The following is a 14,278-nucleotide window of genomic DNA, read 5'->3' as shown; positions in this document are numbered from 1 at the left end:
TTGCCTTTCCCGGGCCGTCGCCCACGCAGTCCACCTCGGCATCGACTATGCCCGGATGGCAGCGGACCAGGCCGCGGACCCCGACGTCCAGGCCTTGCGGACCGCCGTCACGGGCCTCCGCGTCACCGAGGTGCCGTTCGACGGCGCGGGCGCGGCCCTCTTGTGTGACGTCTCCCTCGGGCGTCCTCGCCCCATCGTGCCCGCGGGCTGGCAGCGCCAGGTGTTTGACGCCATCCACGGCCTGGCCCACCCGGGCGCGAGGGCCTCCCAAAGGCTGATCGCCGACAAGTTCGTCTGGCATGGCCTCCGGAAGGCCGTCCGCGGCTGGGCCAGGACGTGCCTCGCGTGCCAGCGTGCCAAGGTGCACCGGCACACCCAGGCCCCGTTGGCCCCGTTCACGGTGCCGGAACGCCGGTTTGACCACGTCCACGTGGACCTGGTGGGACCTCTGCCCCCCTCGCGGGGTTTCACCTCCGTCCTCACCATGGTGGACCGCACCACCCGGTGGCCGGAGGCCGTGCCCTTGGCGTCGACAACGGCGGCCGATGTCGCGCAGGCTTTCATCGCCACCTGGGTCGCCCGGTTCGGCGCCCCCTCAGACATCTCATCCGACCGCGGCCCCCAGTTCACCTCGGAGCTCTGGGGGGCGGTTGCGCAGGGGCTCGGGGTCCGGCTGCACCGAACCACGGCCTACCACCCCCAGGCTAACGGCCTGTGTGAGCGATTTCACCGCGCATTGAAGGCCGCGCTCCGGGCCACCCTCCACGACGGCGGCTGGGTCGACAGGCTCCCCTGGGTCCTGCTGGGCCTCCGGGCGGCGCCCAAGGAGGACCTGTGCGCATCCGCGGCGGAGTTGGTCTTCGGGCAACCGCTGCGGGTGCCGGGCGAGTTCCTCCCCGACTCCACGGCACCATGGTCCGTGGCACAGCAGCGCTCCGCTCTGCAAGAGACCGCCCAGAGGTTCGCCCCGGTGCCAACGGCATGCCACGGGCACCCACCGACGCACGTCGCCCCGGAGCTTCGCACGGCGGAGTACGTCTTCGTCCGCCACAATGCCCATCGGACACCACTGCGGCCCCCGTACGACGGGCCTTTCCGCGTGCTGGAGACCGGGGCGAAGCACTTCACCCTGGACATCGGCGGTACTCCTGACCGCGTTTCGGTTGACCGCCTCAAGCCGGCCCACCTCGATGTGGACCATCCACCGCCAGTGGCCCGACCCCCACGTCGGGGCCGCCCTCCTGCGGGCGGACCCCCGGCACCGCCCAGCCCCGCTGCCACGCCGCCCCCCGGTCCTGCACCCATCCCAGGGGCAGCCAGGGGCATCCCACCTGGCATCCCTGCACCCCGGACGCCGCCGATCGCCAGGGGGCGCTTTGGCCGGGTCATTTGTCTGCCCCGCAAACTGGCCCTCCAGGTGCGCGGGAATTCTGGGGGGGCGCGTGTGGCGGACACAAAAGCCCACTGGCGTGGTGACATCATTCCGCGCACCAATTGGGCGGTGGCCACGCCCGAGGGGTAGGCGTGGCCTCATGATATACACCGGGCGCCCAGCCCGGAGCGGTACAGTGTTACAGTGAGCTCTTACAATAAAGACGTTTATATGTTACCGCTTGTCCGCTTCCTCCTTGCTCACAGGCAGCGCGCGTAACGCCGCGCTTTAACGTGAACCTTTACTTCCGGATAATAATGTTGAATGAAATAAGAACGAAGAAATATATGTGGGCATCATTGTTGACGTTTTTGTGACGACTGTCATCAAACGGAAAAGTAATATATCTTAACGGAAAAGTAATATATCTTAACGGAAAAGAAAAAGCGAATTTTTAATATACAGACTTGGCATTTAATATGGAATATTTTTTTTTCTTGACTTGGGTTTACTTTCTGAACTCGGTATATCAATCTGGTGAGTTTCTTTTACGCTTCGGTGATTTCTTTGTTAAAAGAACCATGTCACTGATTGTCTGTCGCAGCAAGAAGTCAACAACAGGATTATTTCACAGGTGGCGTGACAAAATGTACGGACAGGTACATTTGACGATTGGCTTCACAATCGGGTATATAAGGGTTGTTGTGTTCTGTATTAGTGGAAAACAACTGCTGCACGTCTACAAAAGTTATTTCCGCTTCCCCTGGAGATGGTCCGTCAACTCGACAATGCTGTTTGTCATTTAGTGGTGGCTTTACGAAATTCCGGCATGAAACAGCGTGCTATTGCTCGGCAGTATGGCATCACTCAAGGTCAGGTGTCAAAGATCCTGAAACGAAATGCTCAGAGGGGTGTCCCTACTCCAATACCAAGGTCAGGACATCCCGCAGAACCACAAGGAGGGATGATCACCAGCTGCACCGGTTCGTCCGCAATGGCCGTACCAAGTCAGCTAATCGGCTTAGGGCTGAGTGGCAGCAACTGACAAATGTGCCTGTATCCAGAAGGCTAGTCAACCAACGACTGGTTCAAGCAGGCTATCGTGCCAGGCGTCCCCTGAGGAAGCCACGTGTGACCAGACAACACCGCCAGCGCCGATTGCAGTGGGCCAGAGAGCACCGTCAATGGCAGCCAGGACACTGGAATCACGTGATCTTCAGTGACAAGTCTAGATTTCTGGTGTATCGTCAATATGGCCGCGTCCGAGTGCGCAGACAAGTGCATGAAGCCTACAACGAAGATTGTATAGTGCCAAGAGTCCAAGCTGGAGGTGGTGGGGTGACCGTTTGGGCTGCTTTTCATGCAGGGGGCAAAACTGACCTGGTTGTTCTGAATGGAAAACTCAACCAGTTCAAGCACAGGGCCATTCTGGAAGAAACATTGCTTCCATTTGTTCGTGCAGCCTTTCGAGGAAACTTTATCTTCCAAGATGACAATGCATGGCCTCATCGTGCTCGCATGATCCAAAACTTTCTTGCTGACCGTGGTGTAGAGCACATGAAGTGGCCTGCCATGTCCCCGGATATGAATCCGATAGAGAACTTGTGGGCAGAATTAACGCGTCAAATCGACAACTTGAACCACCAGCCTGCCTCTGTGCGTGAATTGCAGCAGGCTATTGTAACTGCATGGCTAGCGATTCCTGTCCAAACCTTGGCAAATCTCATGAACAGCATGCCTCAACGTGTACGTACTCTCCTGAATGCTCGTGGGGGTTACACGAAGTACTGAACTGTAATTTTACTGTCCGTAATCCCAGTCGTAATCTAACTTTTGTTTTTGTTAAAAAATAATTTTTGGCTAATGTGCAAAATAAAGAGATACTTCTGGAAAACGTACAGAAGTTTAACACAGTACTGTCCGTGAATTGAGTTCGATATCAGTTGACATCACTTTCAAGGATCAATTTATTTGCTTAAAATGTCAAATGTGGTTTTTGTTTCTTTTAAAGGTCACATTAACAAAATCTAGAATAATTTCAACATAATTCCAATGAACTTTTGGTTCTAAGTCATCTTGAAAAGTAAGTTCACCCCCACAAAAAAATATTCCATATTAAATGCCAAGTCTGTATGTCGACATTTTCCCCGACTGTTATTTTAGGCGCTGTATTTTCGTGTATCATCATGGCGCGATTTTTAAAAATAGATCTCTGCATTTTCCCGTGTGTGCGTGAATGTTCTCAATTATTTCTGACCGAGTCTAAAACCATCGATAAAAATTAAATCAGATGGTGAATTCGATAAAATTGTGAGGGTGACTCAATGAATGGGCTTTATTTTACAGGCCTTTGAGAATTCATTTCGTTCTATAAACGGAAACTTTCATCGGATTTTCTTCCCGTTTTTTTTCAACCGAGTCTAAAACTATGTTAGCAACTGTTAAAAATGAAATGATATATCGAATTTGAGTTGAAATAAACCTGTGTGAGAGAGAAAGACAGCACGGGCCTAACTAAACAGGCCTCAAAGCTATTCGAGTTAATAAAATGGTGGATATTTGTTTACATGAAGCCTCTCCAAGAATGGGTGGAGCTATGGGTGGAGCTATGGGCGGAGCTATGGGCGGAGCTACCCTGCAAACGGACTAAGCCACACCCCCGGACAGACGGATCACCTACGCCTATTTATTATAGGAAGATAAAGCTTTGGTGAAAATTTGATGACAAACTCAAATGGTAAGAAAGTTACAGCCCAAACAGACAGACAGACAGACAGACAGATACACACACACACACACACACGCAAACACACACACACACAAACACACACACACGTATATAATACACACACACACACACACACACACACACACACACATAAATGATTGCAAAACCTGTCTCCTGCTGTGCAAAGGACGGGCAAATAAAGCTATGGATAATGGCAATGTATTCATATATGACATAATAGGGTGCCATTGATGATACGGGTATATGGACCATAATAGTAGTGGCCCATAATAGTAGCGGCCCATAATAGTAGTGTGTTCAGTTAGTGATGGTATTTTTGTTCAGAATGACCGTGCGTAGCAAGACTATGCGTTTTTTGCGAATGCTTCTCATTTTACATGGCTGTTTATATTTCAGAATCACCTGAACACAAAGCCAATGCAGAGGCATCATTTTCCCTTTCAAATGGTGCAAAATGCCTAACCTCCACCACTAAACACCAGTAAGAGGGTGCTTGTGGGAATAACAACATGGGCTGCATCAACAGCAAGCGGCAATCTGCTGCAAAATGGCCCCAGATAGCAACTGTTGACAGTATTGGGAAACTGGAGGCCCCTCATGGTACGAACATGGCTTGTATCCCTTCATCTGGCTTGACAACTACGACTTCTGGTCCGTGTCTTCCTGAAACGATATCCTGTAGTGCACCTTTCCTGGGCACACCTTTCGGTGGCACCCTTTCTCACAACAAGCCTCAATGGGGAGGTAAGACACATATGCTTGTGAGTGTGTTTACATGTGTGTGTGTGTCGTTGGTTGTTACCTCCATGTGCGGGTTTCAGAAGGTGGAACAGAGTCCTCCAGGTATCGAAGCATCCACCCCCCCCCCCCCCCCCGCTTCGGTCAGGGATCATGATTCATGTAGTTTGTGAAGTTTCCTCATTACCTCTGCCACAGAAGGTGGGCGGAGGTTACCTTTTCACCCGCCTGTGTATTTATTACTTGGCAAAAAAAATTTTTTTTTTTGCAAGTATGTTGCTCACTCCGGTTTGTTTGTGTGTGTGTTTGTTTGTGTGTGTGTTTGTTTGTGTGTGTGTTTGTGTGTTTGTCTGTCCGCTCACTTATACTTGCCTATAGGTCACAATTTTAAACCAATCTTCACGAAACTTCACAAAATGGTTGAGTTCGCAGTCCGACAAAATCCTATATATTTTTGAGGTCAAAAGGTCAAAAGGTCAACATAGGCCAAAGGTCAACCACTTTTTTTGAATTTCTAAAATCCTCAATTTTAATCCGATTGACTTGAAATTTGAATAGGATATACATATCGGCTAACTGAATTCAAACACCAACTATTTTTGAGATCAGCATAGGCCAAAAGTTCAACATAGGCCAAAGGTCAACAACAATTTCAAATTTCTAAAATACTCAATTTTCATCCGATTTACTTGGAATTTGAATGGGATTTTCATCTCAGGCAACTGAATTCAACCACCAACTATTTTTGAGATCAACATGGGCCAAAAGGTCAACATAGGCCAAAGGTCAACCACTTTTTTTCGAATTTCTAAAATCCTCAATTTTCATCCGATTGACTTGAAATCTGAATAGGATATACATATCAGCTTAATGAAAACAACCACCAACTATTTTTAAGGTCAACATAGGCCAAGTTTCTAAAATTGTCAATTTTCATCCAATTAACTTGAACTTTGAAGACGATTTGCATGTCAGGTCACTGAATTCAACCACTAATTATTTTTGAGGTCAAAAGGATGCTCTCCTGAATGCCATTCTACTTTGTTCTGTTTTGTCGCACCATGATTGATTTTTCATTTGTCTGTCTGTTTGGTTGTCTGTGAACAGGATAACTCCAAAAATTGTTGATGGATTCCAATGAAAACTGGTAAAGAGGATGGGAATGTGACATGGTCAAAATGATTTATTCTTCAAGGCCGAAATATAAAGAGGTAGACTTTGATGACGTTCCGGATCCGGATCTGAATACTATAATTTTGAAAGTGATTCTTCACCATTGAGAGGTATGGCAAAAAACGATATATAGCATGATATTTCAAAATGTTGTGGACGGATTATGAAAAAACTTGGTGGATGATTTGGGGAGGATACAAAAACAGGCCGATTCGATTTTTGTTCAGATCCGGTCCAGATCCGGCCTATCGGGTACAAAACGTAACCTGTTCAGTTTGGCAGAGGTGTGCACTCCACCGAGTGCCGTTCGAGTTAATGCTGGTGTCAGACAAGAACTGCTGAGTGCTCTTGCCAATTTCACATAGGATACATGTCAGAGATCCTTCAGAAGAAGACATTATATTATAAGACGTTTGCCTGAAAAAAACGGGCCACACCTGCCAATCTCCCTTAATGTAGGTTACAGGGGGCACACTCAACCTCTGTATACAAGGGTCGCACTGGATGTAGGTTGCGGGGGGAACACTCAAGCTCTGTATACAAGGGTCGCACTTGAGGGAGGTTACAGGGGGCACACTCAAGCTCTGTATACAAGGGTCGCACTGGAGGATGGTTACAGGAGGCACACTCAAACTCTGTATACAAGGGTTGCACTGGAGGTAGGTTGCAGGGGGAACACTCAAGCTCTGTATACAAGGGTCGCACTTAATGTAGGTTACAGGAGGCATACTCAAGCTCTGTATACAAGGGTCGCACTGGACGTAGGTTACAGGAGGCACACTAAAGTTCTGTATACAAGGGTCGCACTGGACGTAGGTTACAGGAGGCACACTCAAGCTCTGTATAAGTGTCGCACTTAATGTAGGTTACATTTACAGGGGGCACACTCAAGCTCTGTATACAAGGGTCACACTGGATGTAGGTTACAGGGGGCACACTCAAGCTCTGTATACCAGTGTCGCACTTTATGTCAGTTACAGGAGGCACACTCAAGGTCTGCATACCAGTGTCGCACTTAATGTAGGTTACAGGAGGCACACTCAAGCTCTGTATACCAGTGTCACACTTAATGTAGGTTACAGGAGGCACACTCAAGCTCTGTATACAAGGGTCGCACTGGATCTAGGTTACAGGGGACACACTCAACCTCTGTTTACAAGGGTCGCACTTAATGTGGGTTACAGGAGGCACACTCAAGCTCTGTATACCAGTGTCGCACTGGATGTAGGTTACAGGAGGCACACTCAAGCTCTGTATACCAATGTCGCACTGGATGGAGGTTGCAGGAGGCACACTCAAGCTCTGTATACCAGTGTCGCACTGGATGTAGGTTACAGGAGGCACACTCAAGCTCTGTATACAAGGGTCGCACTGGATGTGGGTTACAGGGGACACACTCAAGCTCTGTATACAAGGGTCGCACTTGATGTAGATTACAGGAGGCACACTCAAGCTCTGTGTACAAAGGTCGCACTTGATGTAGATTACAGGGGGCACACTCAAGCTCTGTATACAAGGGTCGTACTTGATGTAGGTTACAGGGGGCACATTCAAGCTCTGTATACAGGGGTCGCACTTAATGTAGGTTACAGGAGGCACACTCAAGCTCTGTACACAAGGGTCGTACTTGATGTAGGTTACAGGGGGCACACTCAAGCTCTGTATACAGGGGTCGCACTTAATGTAGGTTACAGGAGGCACACTCAAGCTCTGTATACAAGGGTCGCACTGGAGGTAGGTTACAGGGGACACACTCAAGCTCTGTATACAAGGGTCGCACTGGAGGTAGGTTACAGGGGGCACACTCAGGCTCTGTATACAAGGATCGCACTGGAGGTAGGTTACAGGGGGCACAGTAAAGCTCTGTATACAAAGGTCGCACTGGATGGAGGTTGCAGGAGGCACACTCAAGCTCTGTATACAAGGGTCGCACTGGAGGTAGGTTACAGGGGGCACACTCAAGCTCTGTATACAAGGGTCGCACTTATTGGAGGTTACAGGAGGCACACTCAAGCTCTGTATACAAGGGTCGCACTGGAGGTAGGTTACAGAGGGCACACTCAAGCTCTGTATACAAGGGTCGCACTTGATGTAGGTTACAGGGGGCACACTCAAGCTCTGTATACAAGGGTCGCACTTAATGTAGGTTACAGGAGGCACACTCAAGCTCTGTATACAAGTGTCGCACTTAATGTAGGTTACAAGAGGCACACTCAAGCTCTGTATACAAGTGTCGCACTTAATGTAGGTTACAGGGGGCACACTCAAGCTCTGCATACAAGGGTCGCACTTGATGTAGATTACAGGAGGCACACTCAAGCTCTGTATCCAAGTGTCGCACTTAATGTAGGTTACAGGGGGCACACTCAAGCTCTGTATACAAGTGTCGCACTTGATGTAGATTACAGGGGGCACACTCAAGCTCTGTATACAAGGGTCGCACTAGATGTAGATTACAGGGGGCACACTCAAGCTCTGTATACAAGGGTCGCACTTGATGTAGATTACAGGGGGCACACTCAAGCTCTGTATACAAGGGTCGCACTGGAGGTAGGTTACAGGAGGCACACTCAAGCTCTGTATGCAAGTGTCGCACTTAATGTAGGTTACACTTACAGGGGGCACACTCAAGCTCTGTTACAAAGGGTGTAATCAAGGAAGTCGGCCCTTTCCCTCCTGTCTCTCTCTCTGTCTCTATCTGTGTCTCTGTCTGTGTCTTTGTGTCTGTCTCTCTCTCTCTGTGTCTCTGTGTGTGTCTCTCTCTCTCACTCTCTGTCACTGTCAGACTATGAGTATGACTATGTCAGACTATGAGCAGCCAGACTCAGAGGGACAGTGCTCGGTTGTGCAGTTAACATGTCGGTTCCCTTCAATATCTCTGTCGCTTCATTATCCGACAAAACACTCGCATCAACCTAATACAGCAACTTCCTTTGCCAAGCAAGATGAAGGATTACTTGCAGGATAAGCATTACTAAAGGCTGGCCCTTTCCTCCTGCTTTACCAGCAGCCACTTCCTTTTTTTTTTTTTTTTTTTTTTTTTTTTGTATACTGAATCGAGGCTCGTGAAAGAGCTAACATTTACTTCACAAACAAATCAACCAGACAAACAAAATATATAAAAAGCGGGAGTGGAAAACAAGATGGGGAGAGAAGGTGAAGCACACAAACACAACATTTGAGAGCAGGGAGATGTGTGGAAGGGAGAGGGCTTGGGGGGAGGAGGCATGGGAAGGGGGGGGGGGGTGGAGGGAGAAGTATAAAACACAAGGACACCAATGACTTCCAGGACAGAAGTTGGTATTTCAAAAAAGTGGAATTGGGGTGAAATTAGCGGGGGTAGAAAAGATCAAGGTTTTGGATGGGGGAAGATAAGAGATGGTGGTGAACAGCTGTTTTAAAGACCTGGAGGGTGGAGTGGGATTGAAGAGAGTGAGGGAGTTTGTTCCAGAGGCGGGAGAAAAGAGGAATGAAGGAGTGAAGGTGAGCAGAGAGTCTTGATTTTGGCAGTTTGACCATAAGAGGGTTGCAGGCAGATCTTGTGCGACCTGTAGGAATATTTGCGGGACAGAGCCCAGAGAGAGCTGGGGGGGCAAGGCCAGAGAGGAGTCGGTAGAAGATGGAAAGACCACCAACCTGCCTGCGGTGAGTGAGTGAGAGGCCCTTGGAGTTAGCTTCATCGCGGGAGATTCCAAGTACCCGAGTTTCGCCCGTGTTCCCCCCTCCTTACTAATTGGGTAAACGCTCGGTTAGCGTCAGTGTCAGCACAAGCCCTTATCGCAACTGATATTCAAGTTGGCAAGTTTGTTCATTTTTATATTTCTAGTTACCCTCGCCAGAGGAGACGGTATTGTATGTGAGTCCATTTGTTTGTTACTTGCCGGAAAAGATTCCGGCAAGTATGTTGATCGTTTGGGTTGCTTGCTTGTCTATGCGCAGCACTACGTCTACACAGTTTGACAATCATAGAATCGCCAAACTTTACACACATATTTGTGAACAACCGGGTGCGAATTGTTCTTGCCCTGGAATAGACTGTGCCCAATTTTTAACTCTCTCGGCCCAAGGCCTCCATTATGACGTCATAATTCAATAATTCGACAAGTACAAAACTTCATCCAATCAAGATGCAATTTCTTGAGCAACATGACGGCATAAACTGGTGGAGAAAAAAGAATAATAATGACGTCATCGGTCACGTGGTTCGCCCGCCAATTTGGTAAAACCGAAAAACTTTGCACCTCTATATCTCCGAAAGTGCTGAATAGAAAAAATTGAGACATGGCTCATTGTAAAGAACTCTCCATGGGGAATAAAATATGTTAATGATGATGTCATAGGTGCCTCCATTATGACGTCATAATTCGACAAGTACAAAACTTCATCCGATCAAGATGAAATTTCTTGAGCATCATCAAGGAATAAATTAGTTTAGAAAACAAATAATGATGACAACGTCGGTCACGCGGTTCGGCCGCCATATTTGTCCAAAATGGCCGATAAAAAAGTATATTCCGGCAAGTCCTAGGTCTCTGACCGATTTTTCATTTGTTTGTCTTTGTCTGTTTGTCCGCACAGAATAAATGATTTTCTTTGCAACCGTTGGTCCGATCGATAGGAAATTTTCACCATAGATGCAACTCCACCTGTAGAATGTTTTAATGTTAATGTAGGTTACAGGCACGCCCGGCCATGCCCGCTCTCGACTTGCCAGGCCGCGTCCAGGACGCCCGGCCACGCCCCCTCTCGCCTTTCCCGGGCAAACGCTCCGGGATAATGTGTATATATATTGCTGCCCGATAAATGGGCTTTTGAGAGTACCCGAGTTGTTTTGTTTCAATAAAGAAACTCGGACGAATTCCAGCTTTTTGTCGCGTCCATTCTTCCGATTACGTGTGAGCACAGCTCCTACATTGGTGACCTACCGACATGGACACGGCAGTTTCCCTCAAACTGCCTACCTTCTGGGAGGCTCACGCGGCGGTTTGGTTCGCCCAGGCGGACTCCCTGTTCGCCCTGCGAGGCATCATGGCCGACGACACCCGCTTCCACCATGTGGTAGCAACACTCGGCTCAGCCACCGCGGCCCATGCCCTGAGCCTCCTCGAGAGCCCGCCAGCCACTGACAAATACGGCGCGATTAAAAAGCTCCTCCTCGATGCTTTCGCCCTCTCATCGGTGGAACGCGCACGGCGCCTGCTCGACCTGCCCGAGCTCGGCGACACGCGCCCGTCCGAGCGAATGGACTACATGCTTTCGCTGCTCGGCGAGCACTCTCCGGCATTCCTGTTCCGGGAGCTGTTCCTCCGTCAGCTGCCTAGCCCGGTACGCCTCGCCCTGGCGAGCACGACGATCACGGATCCCCGCGCACTCGCCAGGGAAGCCGACAAGATCTCCGCGGCAGGCCAACGCATTGCAGCAGCGACCTGGGGCCCACCGCTGTCCGACGCAATGCCCATGGCGCCCGAGCACCCGGCACGGTCGACGACCGAACTGCCGATGCAATTGGCGGCCGCTACGCCGAGCCAACCACCTCCAGCACGACGACCGGGGCCTCCACCTGACCAAGCATGGTGTTACTATCATGCCATGTTCGGACAGAAGGCCCGGACATGCCGACCCCCGTGCACCTTCGGCAGGCCGGGAAACGGCCGGGCCGGTGTTCATTACCAGCCATGAGCGCCTGCCACACGGGAAACTTACTTTTCATCACGGACAAAGCGTCCGGACGGCACTTCCTGTGCGACACCGGCGCCCAACTGAGCGTCATACCCGCCTCCGATCAGGACAGGCAGTCCGCGGTTTGCGGCCCCTCCTTGGTTGCGGCCAACGGATCGGCCATCCGCACCTTCGGCCCGCGCAACGTCACCCTCTGCTTCGGCAGCCAACGCTTTAATTGGACTTTTGTAACCGCAAGCGTGCCCATGGCTCTGCTAGGCGCCGACTTCCTCTGCGCACACGGACTGCTGGTGGACGTCCAACGGCGTCGCCTCATCAACGCCGAGACCTTCAGCTCCCTGGTATGCACATTGAGCAGCTCCGCTCCGACCGAGCTGGCATGCGCCCTCCCGGCGGCGAACGAGTTTGCTCGCCTGCTCACGGAGTTCCAGGCCCTCACGCGGCCGACGTTTTCGGCCGTCGCAGTACGACATGGGATCGAGCACCACATACCAACCACGGGCCCGCCGGTCTACGCCAGAGCCCGCCGCCTCGACCCAGCCAAGCTCGCCATGGCCAAAGCCAAGTTCGACGCTTTGGAACACCTCGGCATCATGCGGCGCTCCGATAGCGCGTGGGCTTCGCCACTACACATCGTCCCAAAACCAGGGGGCGGCTGGCGCCCATGTGGTGACTACCGCCGCCTTAACGACGCTACCACCCCCGACAGGTATCCGATCCCGCACATCCAAGACTTCTCCGCCCGTCTGGCAGGACGGGTCATTTTTTCAAAAATCGATCTCATACGGGGATACCACCAGGTACCTGACAGGGCGGCCGACGTCCCTAAAACGGCCGTCATCACGCCATTCGGCTTGTTCGAATTCCTGCGGATGCCGTTTGGCCTCAAGAACGCGGCTCAGGCGTTCCAGCACTTGATGGACGGCGTGATGCGTGACCTGCCGTTCCTCTTCGTTTACCTGGACGACATCCTCGTCGCCAGCACGTCCCGGGCCGAGCACCTCCTCCACCTCCGAACACTGTTCGGGCGCCTCAGCGAGCATGGCCTCATCGTCAACCCGGCCAAATGCCACTTCGGCACGACGGCCGTTGATTTTTTGGGCCACCACATCACCAAGAACGGGGCCGTGCCGCTGCCAACCAAGGTCGAGGCCATCACCACGTTTCCGCGTCCTCGCTCCATAAAGGCCCTGCAGGAATTCCTGGGAATGGTGAATTTCTATCACCGCTTCGTGCCCCGTGCTGCTCAACTCATGCGGCCCCTCTACGAAGCCCTCCGGGGCAAGCCGGCCAAGCACGACATCGTCTGGTCCGCAGCAATGGACGCGGCCTTCAAAAGCTCAAAGCGGGCCCTCGCCGACGCAACACTGCTCGCTCACCCGGTGCTCAACGCTCCCATCGCCCTCACCACGGATGCCTCCGACTACGCGGTGGGCGCCGTACATGAGCAATGGGTGAACGGGGTTTGGCAGCCACTCGCTTTTTTCAGCCGGCAGCTCCGGCCGAACGAGCTCAAATATAGCATGTTTGACCGTGAGCTCCTTGGTCTACACCTGGCCATTTGCCATTTCCGCCACCTCCTGGAGGGCCGACCCTTCACGGCGTTCATCGACCACAAGCCGTTGGTTTACGCAATGGCCAAGGTCACGGAGCCGTGGTCGGCCCGCCAACAGCGCCACCTCTCCGCCGTGTCGGAGTTTACCACGGACATCCGGCACGTCGCCGGCAAAGACAACGCCGTGGCCGACTGTCTTTCTCGGGCCAGCGCGAACGCGGTCCACCTAGGCGTGGACTTCGCGCTTATGGCGGCGGACCAAACCACCGACACCACGGTGCAAGCCCTCCGGGCGGCGGACACGGGCCTCCGCCTGGCCGACATCCCCTTCGTGGACACTGTCCTGCTCTGCGACGTCTCCCAAGGCCAGCCTCACCCCATCGTGCGCGTTACCTGGCAATGCCGCATCTTCGCCTCCCTCCACGGCCTTTCCCACCCGGGCCGGAAAGCTTCCCAGAAGCTGGTGTCGGCGCGATTCGTCTGGCACGGCCTTCGACTGGACGTCCGCGATTGGACCAGCACCTGCACAGCCTGCCAACAGGCCAAGGTCCAACGACACACCCAGGCCCCCCTGGCACCTTTCACCGTGCCCGAACGATGTTTCGACCACGTCAACGTGGACCTGATGGGCCCCCTCCCCCCATCACGGGGGTTCACACACCTGCTCACCATGGTGGACAGGACCACCAGGTGGCCGGAGGCCGTTCCCCTCGTCTCCACCACCACCGCCGACGTGGCGCAGGCTTTCATCGCCACCCGGGTCGCCCGCTTCGGCGCACCGGCGGACATCTCGTCGGACCGCGGACCGCAGTTCACCTCCTAGCTGTGGGGCGCGGTCGCCCGCAACCTGGGGGTCAAGCTCCACCGTACTACAGCCTACCACCCCCAAGCCAACGGGTTGTGCGAGCGATTCCACCGCTCCATGAAGGCCGCGCTCATGGCCGGCCTTCAGGACAGCGGTTGGGCCGACTGGCTGCCGTGGGTCCTTTTGGGCCTCCGCACGGCCCCCAAG

At 52.4% G+C, this 14,278-nt stretch overlaps 1 protein-coding gene across 1 annotated transcript in view; it reads left to right on the top strand.

Moving 5' to 3' along the window:
- The window catches only part of LOC137416787 (proto-oncogene tyrosine-protein kinase Src), a 55,471-nt gene that overhangs the window by 9,960 nt on the left and 31,233 nt on the right, over nucleotides 1–14,278 (top strand). The window contains exon 2 of the mRNA XM_068102414.2: nucleotides 4,518–4,865. Coding sequence (XP_067958515.2) covers nucleotides 4,631–4,865 — 235 coding nt within the window. The 5' untranslated portion in view covers nucleotides 4,518–4,630. The remainder of the gene's footprint in view (nucleotides 1–4,517; nucleotides 4,866–14,278) is intronic.

The sequence above is a fragment of the Myxine glutinosa genome, chromosome 1, assembly GCF_964187855.1.
Source record: "Myxine glutinosa chromosome 1, kmMyxGlut1.1, whole genome shotgun sequence".
Taxonomy (NCBI): domain Eukaryota; kingdom Metazoa; phylum Chordata; class Myxini; order Myxiniformes; family Myxinidae; genus Myxine; species Myxine glutinosa.
The sequence above is the reverse complement of the archived record's forward strand: the minus strand, read 5'-3'. Positions and strand labels throughout refer to the sequence as shown.